At 32.4% G+C, this 12,745-nt stretch overlaps 1 protein-coding gene across 1 annotated transcript; it reads right to left on the reverse strand.

The window, feature by feature from the left end:
• Positions 1-182: 182 nt before the first annotated feature.
• LOC111707978 (probable WRKY transcription factor protein 1) lies at positions 183-12,745 on the reverse strand. Its single transcript, XM_023481177.1, has 17 exons — positions 12,312-12,745; positions 12,012-12,218; positions 11,644-11,959; positions 11,194-11,262; positions 10,499-10,692; positions 9,835-10,117; positions 9,516-9,621; positions 8,770-9,409; positions 7,312-7,554; positions 5,629-7,114; positions 5,449-5,501; positions 5,340-5,393; positions 2,690-2,845; positions 2,544-2,611; positions 1,872-2,244; positions 1,734-1,782; positions 183-250 (listed from the first exon to the last, which is right to left on the reverse strand). Exons 1-17 carry the CDS (start codon positions 12,349-12,351, stop codon positions 190-192), a joined length of 4,398 nt encoding a protein of 1,465 aa, XP_023336945.1. The 5' UTR covers positions 12,352-12,745; the 3' UTR covers positions 183-189.

Consider the following 12,745-nt stretch of genomic DNA (forward strand, 5'->3'; position numbering starts at 1 on the left):
GAGGCACTGTTGTGAATGGGATGTTTCTGTTTAAGGGAAGGGGCCCTGGAAATTACAGACGTCGACCACCCCTAATAAGTTTCTGTGTGTGGGGGGGGGGGGGAAGGGATTGATTATTTATAAATATTCCCCCCCCCCTCCTCTCAAATTTTGATCAAACTAAAAGCATTATAAAGGGGTATATAGAATTTAGAGTAACCTGGTTGGTTTTGTTGTTGTACTTTTACTTCCGGGATATTTTCCAGGTAATCTAAAAAATAAATATTTATTATATCCGGGTTCATAGTTTTATCTTTACTCTGGTTCAAACTAAACCTTGCATAAATCTGTATTTCTTAATCCTGTTCCTTTACCCTTGTATTGAACTGTATCCAGTTCCCTTCCTTACTTCTGCATCCGGGTCTTTTTGCCCTTGTATTGATCTGTATCCTTTTCCTTTCCTTAATTCTGTATCCGGGTCCCTTTACCCATGCATTAATCTGTATCCAGTTCCCTTCCTTAATCCTGCATCCGGGTCCCTTTGCCCTTGTATTGATCTGTATCCTTTTCCTTTCCTTAATTTCGGTATCCGGGTCCCTTTGCCCTTGTATTGAACTGTATCCAGTTCCCTTCCTTCAATCTGTATCCGGGTCCCTTTACCCTTGAATTAATCTGTATCCTTTTCTCTTTCTTAATCTTGTATCCGGGTCCCTTGAACCTTGTATGGATCTATATCCTTTTTCCTTCCTTAATCTTGTATCCGGGTCCCTTTACCCTTGTATTGATCTGAATCTGTTTTCCTTCCTTAATCATGTATCCGGATCCCTTGGTTTTTTATGGGTCTATCATCTATATCCAATATCCATGCTTAATCCTGCATCAGGGTTCCTTCACCCTAGTTTAAATCTCTAAGTGGTTCCCTAGTTAAAATCTGTATCCGGGTCCCTTTACCCTTGTATTAATCTGTATCTTTTTTCCTTCCTTAATCCTGTATCCGGGTCCCTTTACCCTTGTATTGATCTGAATCCTTTTCCTTCCTTAATTCTGTATCCGGGTCCCTTGACCCTTGTATGGATCTGTATCCTTTTTTCCTTCCTTGGCCCTTGTTTTAATCTGTTAGTGGTTCCCTTGCTAAAATCTGTATTCCGGATTCATTTTATAAATCCCAAGAGCTAAGCTTTTGTTTAAGCGTTGAAACTCTATTTCCACCGTGAAACTTTTAAATGGATATGATTTAAACTTGGAATTTTCTTTTATCTGAGTCAGAAAATAGATTCTAACAAGTTTAAGTAGATGTTGTTTTGGAATATGCTATGCTCAAAAAATTGTCGTTTCCTCGAATTAAATTTAGGAAAAATTAAAGAGGTAAATCATTTTTTTCCAAAGTTATATTTTACTCAGGGGTCCTCGTAAAATTAGAACTCTCATGGAAGAGGGGAGGAGTGGAATTATTTTCATTTTATTTTTGCGAATTTTTGTGAAATTTTTTTCAGTTTCAGATTTTTACAATTATAAAACTGTAAACTCTTTCTAAAAACAAAAGGAATAGAAAATGTCGAGAATTCATCAACAGAAATGCACAAATTGAATTTAAAAAACATCCTACGCACATTTGTCTGGATCAAATTAAATATTTGCAAGTGGAATACTTTTTAAGCCTTTTCTCGTGGTTGATATAGTTAAAAGTGCTTCAACCAAAATTTAAAAATTAACTAAATAAAAAAGAGAAAAATACAGATGGCCGAAGAAAATACCTTGGTTTTTGTGGTAAATTTTCTATTGTATATGCAGTGGTATCTTCAACTAAAAAAGAAAATTTAAAATATAAAAAATTGTATTTTGAAATTTTAATACAAAATGCCAATTTTTTAATCTTCTGAATATTAACTTACCTAGATCAGAAATAGTTGTGAAAATTTCTCCGTTCTCAACTTTTTCATCCTCCATAACTACTTCGGGAGATTCCGTGCTTATCATTTGTGTTATCATTTCTGCCAGAGATTCCGTAGATATCTCTGGAGATTCCGTTGAAACTTCCGTAGTTTCAGCCCAAAAATCTGGGGCTTCTGTAAAAAAATCCGGAACCCCAGTAAACACTTCAGGAAACTCGGTAGAAAAATACGTAGATTCGGATAAAACTTCCGGAGATTCCGTTGAACCCTCATCAGATAAAATCTGCGATGATTCCGAGAAAGTCGGAAAACCGGTTTTAACATTTTCCTCTTTTTCTTCTTCTGAGGTAAAGGAGCCAAGGTAAACCTCTTCCTGCAATATTTAAAAATTCAATCTATATAATAATTCTCTTTGTTCATATATATTTGTTTGTATATATGTTAGCTATAGCTGGCCAAACGGATGGACCGAATGGGCTAAAATGTCAAGATTTTTTTTCTTCAAAAATCAAAATCTCTTTTTTTAAATCGAATTGTTTTTATTTCAAAATAAAAAAAATCCACGGACACTTTAGCTTGTATTAAGTAAATTATCAATCGAATATGATTATGCACATTTTTTACTTGCATGTTTATCTCTTATTATTTTATTAAATTCTATCCGAAATTTACCTTATTTTCACTGTTAGAAAGATCTTCAAAAAATGTGCTTAAATCCATCTGGGTCTGTTCTGGAGAATCTGGAATAAAAAAAATCTATTCACTAAACTGTTAAGAATTGTAAATTTAAAAAATATGCCTTTTAATGAATAATAGACCTTCAGATTTATTCGTGATTTCAGTAAACAGTCCTTCGTTGTCGTCTATGTTGATAACTTCAAAGTTATCATCTCTTGGATTTTCTAATTTATTTTTATCTTCGGCTGAATCATAATTCTGAGAAGTGAACCCCTCTCCATATTCAGTAGTCCTTCCTAAACAAATATGATAAACTAGCTCAAGTGCCCGGCGTTGCACGTGGAATGAAAATTAAATTTAAATTAAATAAACATTTTGAAAAAAATATTCGAGTTTCAGCCTAGTCACCCCCAGGCTACCCATGAGTGTCCACAAAAAATTTCAGCCCATTTGATCCAGCCGTTTGGCCGGCTCTAGGGAACATGTAAACGAATGTCTTTGTTTTATTATATAGATTACGGTTTGATAATTCACCGCTTATTTAAAGAGAACCATCCATTTAAAGGGACTGTATGCGTAATTTAAGTGAATGTCCAATTGAAGAGTGAGGTGTCCGTGGGATAAGAGTCTTAATTATCTACAGACACGCTTGTAATTGGTAAACACTTTGTTTGCGAGATGTTTGTTAAAAAAAAAATAGGATAATATTTATTCTGAGTTGAGTTCACACATTGCAGTTGTATGGTAATTTAAACAACCATGGAAGAACAAGGTATACACACAATGAGTTTTCATCCTTCGCCCTTTATGCCTTTGTCCTTATCTGATCAAATGTATTGAGAATATCGTCGTTTTTCAGGCTAAATAGTGGTCTATTCTGGCTATTTTCTCTATATTGTTTCTGAAGCAGAAAGGGGCAGTCTGTTTATACAATTGAAATAATCGAGTCTTACAGAGAAGTTAATTGATATCTCATATACTCTTGATCAAAGACAACTTTCAGGGTACCGTTGTGAATCGGAATTATCATTCCAGAGATGAAAAATCTCTTGAAACTACGTCTTCAGTCCCTTTAATAAACCTTGAAGACGCGCAAATTACTTTTGCACAATCACGAGGAATGTGCACATAACTTGTAGTATATATAGAACCATTATCACTGACAAGTACCGTCTGACAGCAGTGTTGTGACAACACTCCTGTATGCCGAGTTCATTAGCGCCTGATCCAATCAGGGTTCAGTCATGTGTTTGTTGTCTATTCTGAACCAATAGAAATAGTATTGCGGTATCATATATCTTTCTAGCTATCTCATTATCCAATAAGAGTTATGGAAATATTTACTTCTACTGAAACCATAGTGTCAAGCCGGAACGTGTCGTCTGAATCAATGCCACAAAAATGCACAATGGGCGAAAGAAAAAATTTGTCTTCTGTAATTACTAAGACTAAGTTCGACCAAGCTCCCTCCCCGGAACCACTGCAGAGTGCAGACCCACTGTGGACAGTTTTTGTGCAGACAATAATTTGCACAACATATATACAATGACCCCAGTTTATACAGGTCGATTGATTGATTACTCAGAAATATACACCTATGTGCAGCTGTATGATTATTAAATCCCTTTGGAGCAGGGCGGTCCGCGTCGGTGCTGGTTCTATAAGACCTGTTCTGTGGGATTGTTGCAATGTATATTCACTCATTAACTGTGTCCAAGCACCGTGCATAATTGCAAATAATTGCGTAAATAAAACATGTAAAATTGTGTAATGATGTTTTACGCAGAATATTCTTAGTGATTAGTTCAATATACGTTTAAACAAAACTATTCTTAGACAAAAAAATATTATCATTAATTTAATTTTGAGAGAATCATTATTCCGCATCTACAGACACAATACAAATAACTTTATCCCAGCAAATACGAGTTCCTAATACTATGAAAATATAAAATAATATATAATGTACTAATACAATGAAATTTAACACTCTCGCCTCAAACTCTTATTTTCTAATCTTTATATCTTTGCAACCTGATGTTGTAGACCTTTCATATTTTAAACTATAAATTTAGCTGTAGATGATATTGTAACATCAGTTTAAAATATGACGGGTGTTCACAATTAAGCTGCAAGCATATAGGGATTAGAATTTACTAAGAAATAATTTTGCCAATTACTTCTTGTAAACCAAAGCGAACAACAAGTGCCTTATATTACTAGAGTGTACATGTAAAGGGCTACAGAAAAGCATAAGTGAGTCAGAGCGGTAAAATCAAAGTCCAAGGCGTTGCGACACTTCAAAGACGATCCTGTCTTAAACATTGATGAGACTTTTTCTAAGCAGGCTGAATTTATGTGATTTTCATAAATTTTTTCAGACATTTTTATCTTGCAAATACAAGATTTTTTTCAAATCTTTTAATATATTACAAAATAAACAATGAACATATGTGGGTAGTAAAAGAATTTCAGAATTATTGAAAAAGATGAGAGTATGTTTTTTTCTGTTTTTAATTGAATATTGTTATACATAAAATTAAGATCAGGTGCTATAGAAACAATTCTTAAAATGTTATGCATTTCTTTCAAGCATTGTGGTTTTATAGACCTATATAATATGTGATTAATAAAAAAAATTTTATCATCTTAAATTTAAAATGGATTCTGGAAAACGTATTTTTAACTTTAAAAGTTTATCTATTTTAAATCATCCTGCTTTTGATTTGTCAGTTGTCAATAAAGTCTTCTACGGCTGAACCAAACAAATTGCCAAAATGTTAATTGTACCTAATGTATGGAGTGTAGATGAGGAGTGTAGAGGTAGAGCCTGAATACTAAAATCTGAAAAAATCTAACTTAATATTTTGACTGAATACATAAACAAGAGATTTTCTACCTGAATTCATGGCTGGCTCATGTTCTGACTCTTGTTTAGGTTCTCTTGAACTTCTAGTTAATAATAATAATAATAATAATAATAATAATAATAATAATAATAATAATAATAATAATAATAGTAATAATAATAATAATAATAATAACAATAATAATAATAATAATAATAACAATTTCTTACTTTCTATTTCTGAACAAAGGTTCAATGTGTTTATTTGAATATTGAAGATTAAGCAGATGATTTGAAAGGTCGACCTTTCTCTTTAACCTTTCCTCATCATGGGACCCGCTGATTTCTTCATCTGCCATGAGGGAGCCATTTTGTTTTTCTGCCAGGAGGGAGCCATTTTGTTTTTCTGCCATGAGGGAGCCATTTTGTTTCTCTGTCAGGAAGGAACCATTTTGATTATCTGTCAGAAGTGAGCCATTTTGTTTGTTTACTAAGAAGGAGTCATTTTGTTTATCTGTCATCAGGGAGCCACTTTGGTTATCTGCATCAAATGAGCTATTTTGTTTTTCTGTTAGAAGAGAGCTATTACTAACAAAATTTTCTTGAATTTCTAAGCTTGGAAGGATATTTTCAAATGCATCTGTTGAATTCTCTAGAAAACTTTCAGAACTCTGTTCAAAATCATCACTAATGAATTCCTCCTGCTCCAATTGTTCAATATTTTCTTCTTGTTTAGAAACAAAATATTCAGAACTTATATTTCTTTCCCCTTGTTCAAAATTTTCAATTATTTTTTCCTTTTCAAATACTAAATTGCCTTCAGCTTTCTCCTGTTCAAATACTTCTTTGCTTTGATATTCCTTCTGTTCGAATCCTACATTGCTTTCAGCTTTCTCCTGTTCAAATACTCCTTTGCTTTTATATTCCTTCTGTTCAAATCCTCCATTGCCTTCAGCTTTCTCCTGTTCAAATACTTCTTTGCTTTTATATTCCTTCTGTTCAAATCCTACATTGCTTTCAGCTTTCTCCTGTTCAAATACTCCTTTGCTTACATATTCCTTCTGTTCAAATCCACCAGTGCCTTCAGCTTTCTCCTGTTCAAATACTCCTTTGCTTTTATATTCCTTCTGTTCAAATCCACCAGTGCCTTCAGCTCTCTCCTGTTCAAATACTCCTTTGCTATGATATTCCTTCTGTTCAAATCCACCAGTGCCTTCAGCTCTCTCCTGTTCAAGTACTCCTTTGCTATGATATTCCTTCTGTTCAAATTCATTAATTTTTTTCTCCTCTTCAAGCCCTTCATCAATATTCTTTCCTTCAACATCACTTTCTACTTTTTCAAAACTTTTATTATTTTCAAAACTATTATTGTCTCTGTAATTTAATAGAAATCTTTCTAAACTCCCTTGATCTTCAGAAGTATTTTGATTTTCTTTACCTTCATCATTCTCAGTAATATCATCATTATATATCTCGTAGAAATCTTTGTTTACTTGTGAATTTCTAAGATTTGTTTCATCTTGAAAAATGGATTGTGAAACATCACCAGATTTGGAGATTTCAACGCTAATATTGGCAGAAGGTTCCCCTTCATTTGGATTTGTTTCCTCGTGAAAACTAGTATCAGGATCCATTTCTGAATATTCAGGATTTTGATTTTTAACTTCAGTAAGCTGGTCAACAGCAGAGTTAAGAAGCAGGAAATATGATTCAAGTTCTAAACAAAGAAAGGGATTCATCAGTTTAAAAGAAAGTGAGCCAGAGTTAAAGCTGTTTCAGAAACTTTCAAACTAATAAAAAAATAAAAGATTTAAAATTTTAAAAATCAAAATAGATCCATGTTCTTCTACTGATTTTCTCATTTTTGTTTAAAGAACTCAACAATCCAATATATTAAGATATTTTAATTTTAACCTTTTAGTTCCTCATCTTCCGGGATCGGAACTATAGTCTCTACAATCCCAGTTTTAATCTCAGGACTAGTTTCATCAATCTCTTTAATCTCAGAATAATCTTGATCATGGTTTACATCTTCACTGTTTTCAACTGGAGCTATCAGATCAATGCTTCGATCATTAATCTCTATTTTATGATCAGCTGATCGGTGATCATTTGAAATATGATTTGGAGAGATTATTATTTTGCGAGATGGTTCGTCTGAAAAATAAATAATTAAGTTAAGACTTTAAACCTTCAAGAGAATTTTAACAACAAATTGCAAACAATTCTTGTGGTTTTTAAAAAAAAATTTTCATTATCGATTTTGATGGTTATCATATCTTTAGAACTGACGAGGGTCAAACCAGGCCGAAATATATTTTTAATAAAATGTGGAACTAACATTTACTTTATTTACTCTATAGAGGTTTGGTCCATCATTATCCCCTAATTTTGAATTGCAAATTGTTGTCATTTATCATTTACATATTATCAAAAAGATAAAAGAAATTGTGTATTTCAAAAGCTCGTGATTTCAAACCCATTAAACACTTTTCTGATAAAGGGTAAATGAGTTATCCTTATTTTTAAATCCGAAAAGGAATTGAATTTTTGCCACAAACTCCAATTTTCTAATCTCTATATCTTTGTAACCCAATGTCGAAGACCTTAGATATTTCAAACTATTAATACTTATAGATAAAATAATCAAAGTTTGAAATATCAAAGCTTTGCACCATCAGCTGCAAAGATATTGGGATTAGAAGATTTGAGTTTGTGGCAAAAACTCAATTCCTTTATCATTTACCGGTTTGGGTTGTTTTTAAAAGTAACTGGTGGCATTATGCTACAGAGACAATGAAGGTAATTGTGAGAATAAAACAAGAGAGAAAAACGATGATATCTTCCTCATTGTTACTCAGATTGGGGATAAATGGTACCTTTCTTTATCGGACATGCCATTTTTTTCTTCTTACAAAGAAGAGAAACTTGAATTAGGTTTCATCAATGTTTTGAATGTTATTCAAATATTTTTTAAAGATATTTTTATGTTATCAACTTCTAAACTCGTTGTCTATGGTCTTTACGTTATTTCATGGTTATTTTCAATATGAAACTGAGTTATTAGACTAAATTAGAACAAATATATAAATGCTGCGGAGATAAACGACGTCCTTCAATATTTATCGGACTTTTATTCAAAAATATATTATTTGGAATTTTTTTTACATTTAACTGTTTTTAAAACAATCATACCATACTATTCAAATGTTTTTATTTAAATTGTTGGTTTTGTTTATACAGTTGGTTGAGCTTAAGCAATAGAATATAAAAAAGTGATTGATTAATTTCCTGATCACAGGGGATAACCGTCCTGCTTTTGATTAATGTATTGGTTGTTTGATTTATTGAGATGTTGAAACTGAATATTACCTATTATAGAAATTTGATAAGACAGGCTGTCAATCACATCATCATCCATAAGTTCTTCTTCAAATTCATTTACGTCTTTATTAACACCATCATCAACAAAGTTCACATTGATTGAGTCGTCCTTGCTTTCAGGAGTATCATCTAAACTTTGTACTACATCATTTTCTCCATTTGCTTGTACAGTTAAGTCACCAAAGGGAAAATCAGCATTATGAGCCTGTACTTCAGAATCAACATTTTCATCATCAGAAGTAGTTTTAGACTCATGCTCACTTTCATCATTAAAAATAATTTCAGACTCAAGATCACTTATATGATCATGAAAAGTTTCATCACTTGCTTCATCAGCAACAGTTTTAGAATCAGTTTCACTTGAATCTTCAGGAATACTTTCAGAATCCGTTTCACTTGAATTATCAGAAACAGCTTTAGAATTATATACACTTCCATCATCAGGAACATCTCCACTTGTTCCGGATGTAAGATTATCTGTTTCAACATTATAAAAGATATTTTCAGAGCCATATTCAGTTCTACGATCCACATTATCAAAACTGGTCCCAAAAAGATCTGTACTGTCAAACCTGTCTTCCTGAACTCTTTCAAACAGATTTTCTGCTTTCTTTTCATTCTGAATCATCTAGTTTATCAAACCAAAAATAATTTTTAAGAAAATAATGTATTTTAAGAATTGTGCAGCTTTGAAGAAAAGACAAAGTTTTTGTAAAATTATTTGGTTTGAATCCCGAATCAAGTTTGGCTTGGAACAGTATAAGTCTTTCTTCTTCCATATCTCTAAAGAATGATGTAGTGGTAGGAACAGAGTTATCTGTTGTTGTCTCTGTAGATCTTCTGAAGTTTAAAGAATAAATGTAATCAAAAGTTTATATTTTGGCGCTAAAGCCAGGGTTTAAAAGGGTTAAAGCTTTTAAAATCTCAGCTTAGGATACAGCTACTTAGAATTTAATTAGGTACTAATATGCAAAGCTATCGAGCTACCTAGGTAATCTATTTTATACCAAATTGGGCAATAAAATAAAAATATGTAAATTGAAAAAAACTGACCTGAAACCATACTCCTCTAGTTCTGCTAGATTTATTCTAACACTTTCGACTAATCCTTCCGAGTTAACGGCTTCTTCTGCTAATCTTTCAGCAGCAGTTGTATCTGTTTCTACTGTTTCAGTAATATCAGCTTCTGGTTGAAGTGGTTCTCTATCTAATATTTTAACCGCCTCATGATTGGTTGGAATTAGTACAGGAGGCAAACTCGTCTTCTCATTGGTCGGAGTAGTGACAGGTTTGAAAATGTACCAGTCTGGATTATTTTTATACAGTGAAGATACATCTAAATTTTATCTTACATAAATATCTTTAGAAACAAACTTTTCAGAGATGTGGAACTTCTGCTAAATACATGTTAATTATAACTGATATAGTTCTGGTAATCGGCATGGACATTTTTGAGAATATGTATAACAGTTATAAATACAAAATCCTTAACACCACTTCTGATCTTGAAAAAAGACGACATTACTGTACTGTTTGTTAGTATTATAATGTTTGATTATTGAAAAGGTTAACAAGGCCCCATATCTTTGCAAACTGATGATGAATCCTTGATATTTCAAACTTTAAAAAAATGATCTAGCAAAATCACAGGGTGAAATATCAAAAGTCGGCGGTTGCGAAAAATCAGTTTTTTAATAAATTAAATATGCAAAATTTCCTGAATTTGCTGGGCTTTCTATTTCTTCAATATTAAGACTGGGGGCAGGGACCAGGTTCCCATGTGCACCTAGAGGTTGAAGAATAGGTTTGGAGTTTATAGAGGTCAGTCCGGGCCAGAGGTTTGGTTTGGACAGGTCAGCTGTCAATGACTGGCTGGAAGGGTCAGCTTGTGCTGTTGTTGTCCCAGGAAACCTTGATATTCAAGTAAGCTTTAAACTCTTAATAATTTGTTCACTGTGACTATAATGAGTTCAGCATTGATAAGATTAGATTTTTGGGATCTATCAAAATGTACAAAGATTTTGTCATTGCATAATAAGTCATGTTAAGAAATAAATATCAATAAAAATTTTGTACATTTTGATTTGCCCCAAAACCTGATATTTGAGTAGTGCGTGCAATGTGAACTTTTTACTGTGAAAATCACAATTTAAAATACAAATTAATCTGTTTTGTTTTTTTAACAAAAATCTGTGATAAAAAAGTTTTTTTTTCTTGTATTTTAGCATTTTCTAGAACTTGATTTTTGACAAAATTTAAATTAAAATGTTGCAAAACACTTTTCAATACATTTTTTTTCTAAAGGTAGTATACTCGCACAAAATGAATAAACCATATTTATTTATTCAAAGTTCACAATTCGTTCAATAAACAATTGAGAACTAACAAAACCCTTTAAAATTTAATTTTTACCTAACATTTAGTTTCCCAACCCAGTCTTCTTTTCTCTCCTCATATTCAAGAGGGTTTGTTAATTTGTCCCTGAGATAATTTGTTTTATTTTGAACCTCTTAATTGAATTAAGGATGAAAACGGAGAAGACGAAAGAAACAAAACTCTTTTCTAATCCTTATTATAGTTTTGCAACCCAATATCATTCATATTTCAAGATTTGACTATTTTATCTTGTAGAATTCAAAATTTTACAACATCAGGTTGCACTGAAATAAGAGTTTGAAAATAATTTTTTTTGGTTAAGTTTTCAGTTCCCAGTTTTTCTTACTAAAATTCTATTTATTTCTATTCTATATATGTTTATTTTAAAGTTGAGTTTTATTTCGAAATCCAAAAGTTGGTGTTTTAGATCTTTATTTAAAAAATGAAATATTCTATGTATTCATGATTAATTTGAATTCGCTGTACCTGAATACTATAGGTTTGGAAAAGGATGGAATGCTCTGGAACTGGGGTTGAAAGTCCAGGTGCCCAGACGGATTAAATTCATCCTCAATATCAATTCTTTCTGTCCGTGGAACTCCAGTATGTAAAAACCTTTGAAAGTCCTGACCCCTATTGGTTGAATGTACCGGTGGTGAACCTTGTGCAACATACTGCTGAAAGAATTTTTGAGTCTGTGTTTTTGGCGGGAAATTTTGACCAGACACGTGGCTGGAATGCGACTGCTGATATGGAGATTTGATCGCCGAGGAATATGCACCGGGGGCTGTCGATAGAATTTCTAGAGTTAAATAATGTTATTATATTAAAAATGTCAAATAAAAAATGCCAACCTTGTTTTTTGCCGCTCATTATTCTTGGGTTGGATTGTGCGTCCTCCCATCCAAACTCGGTAGACCTTTTCCTCCTCCGCCCGTTCATGTTGTTGTTGTTGTTATTGTTGTTGTTGTTATTATTGTTGTTGTTATTATTATTATTGTTGTTGTTGTTGTTATTATTGATAACAGTTACAACCACAGTTGTAAACGATTGAATAAAAACTAAAATATTAAATTAATTAAAAACTAAAGCACTTTTTTTTGCTAAAAAGGTTAAAAAAAATACATTGAATTTTAGTTTGTGTTTTTATTTACCTAGGAAGGGAAAGATGGCAAACGTATTGTGGCACTCCATCTTGTGTCCATAATCATCTCGTTTAACAATAGCGTTAGCTTTCAATCCTGTCTTGACAGCCAATTTGTTTTTCCATGATTTTGCGGGCTCAAGTGTTTTCTTTTTAAACCTGGAGAGCTCTTTTAGAGCTTCTTTCCAGAATTCTGTTCTTGAGATCGAATTTTCACTTTTCTCCACTGCATTGTTTACTTCCTTTTTTAAGTATTGCTTTGCAAGCTTGGAACATTTTTTCAAATCTTCAAAATTCTCCACATGTTGTGACTGTCTAAACACATCAAAAAGATTTAGAATTATTCTTTCAAAATTTTCATCACTGTCCGCTCTAAAAGATTACAGCCTTTATAAAAAAGTGGTGTTCACATAAGTAAAAAATCATGCACTTTTTTCTTTCCGA

This window comes from Eurytemora carolleeae, unplaced genomic scaffold, assembly GCF_000591075.1.
Source record: "Eurytemora carolleeae unplaced genomic scaffold, Eaff_2.0 scaffold848, whole genome shotgun sequence".
NCBI lineage: Eukaryota > Metazoa > Arthropoda > Copepoda > Calanoida > Temoridae > Eurytemora > Eurytemora carolleeae.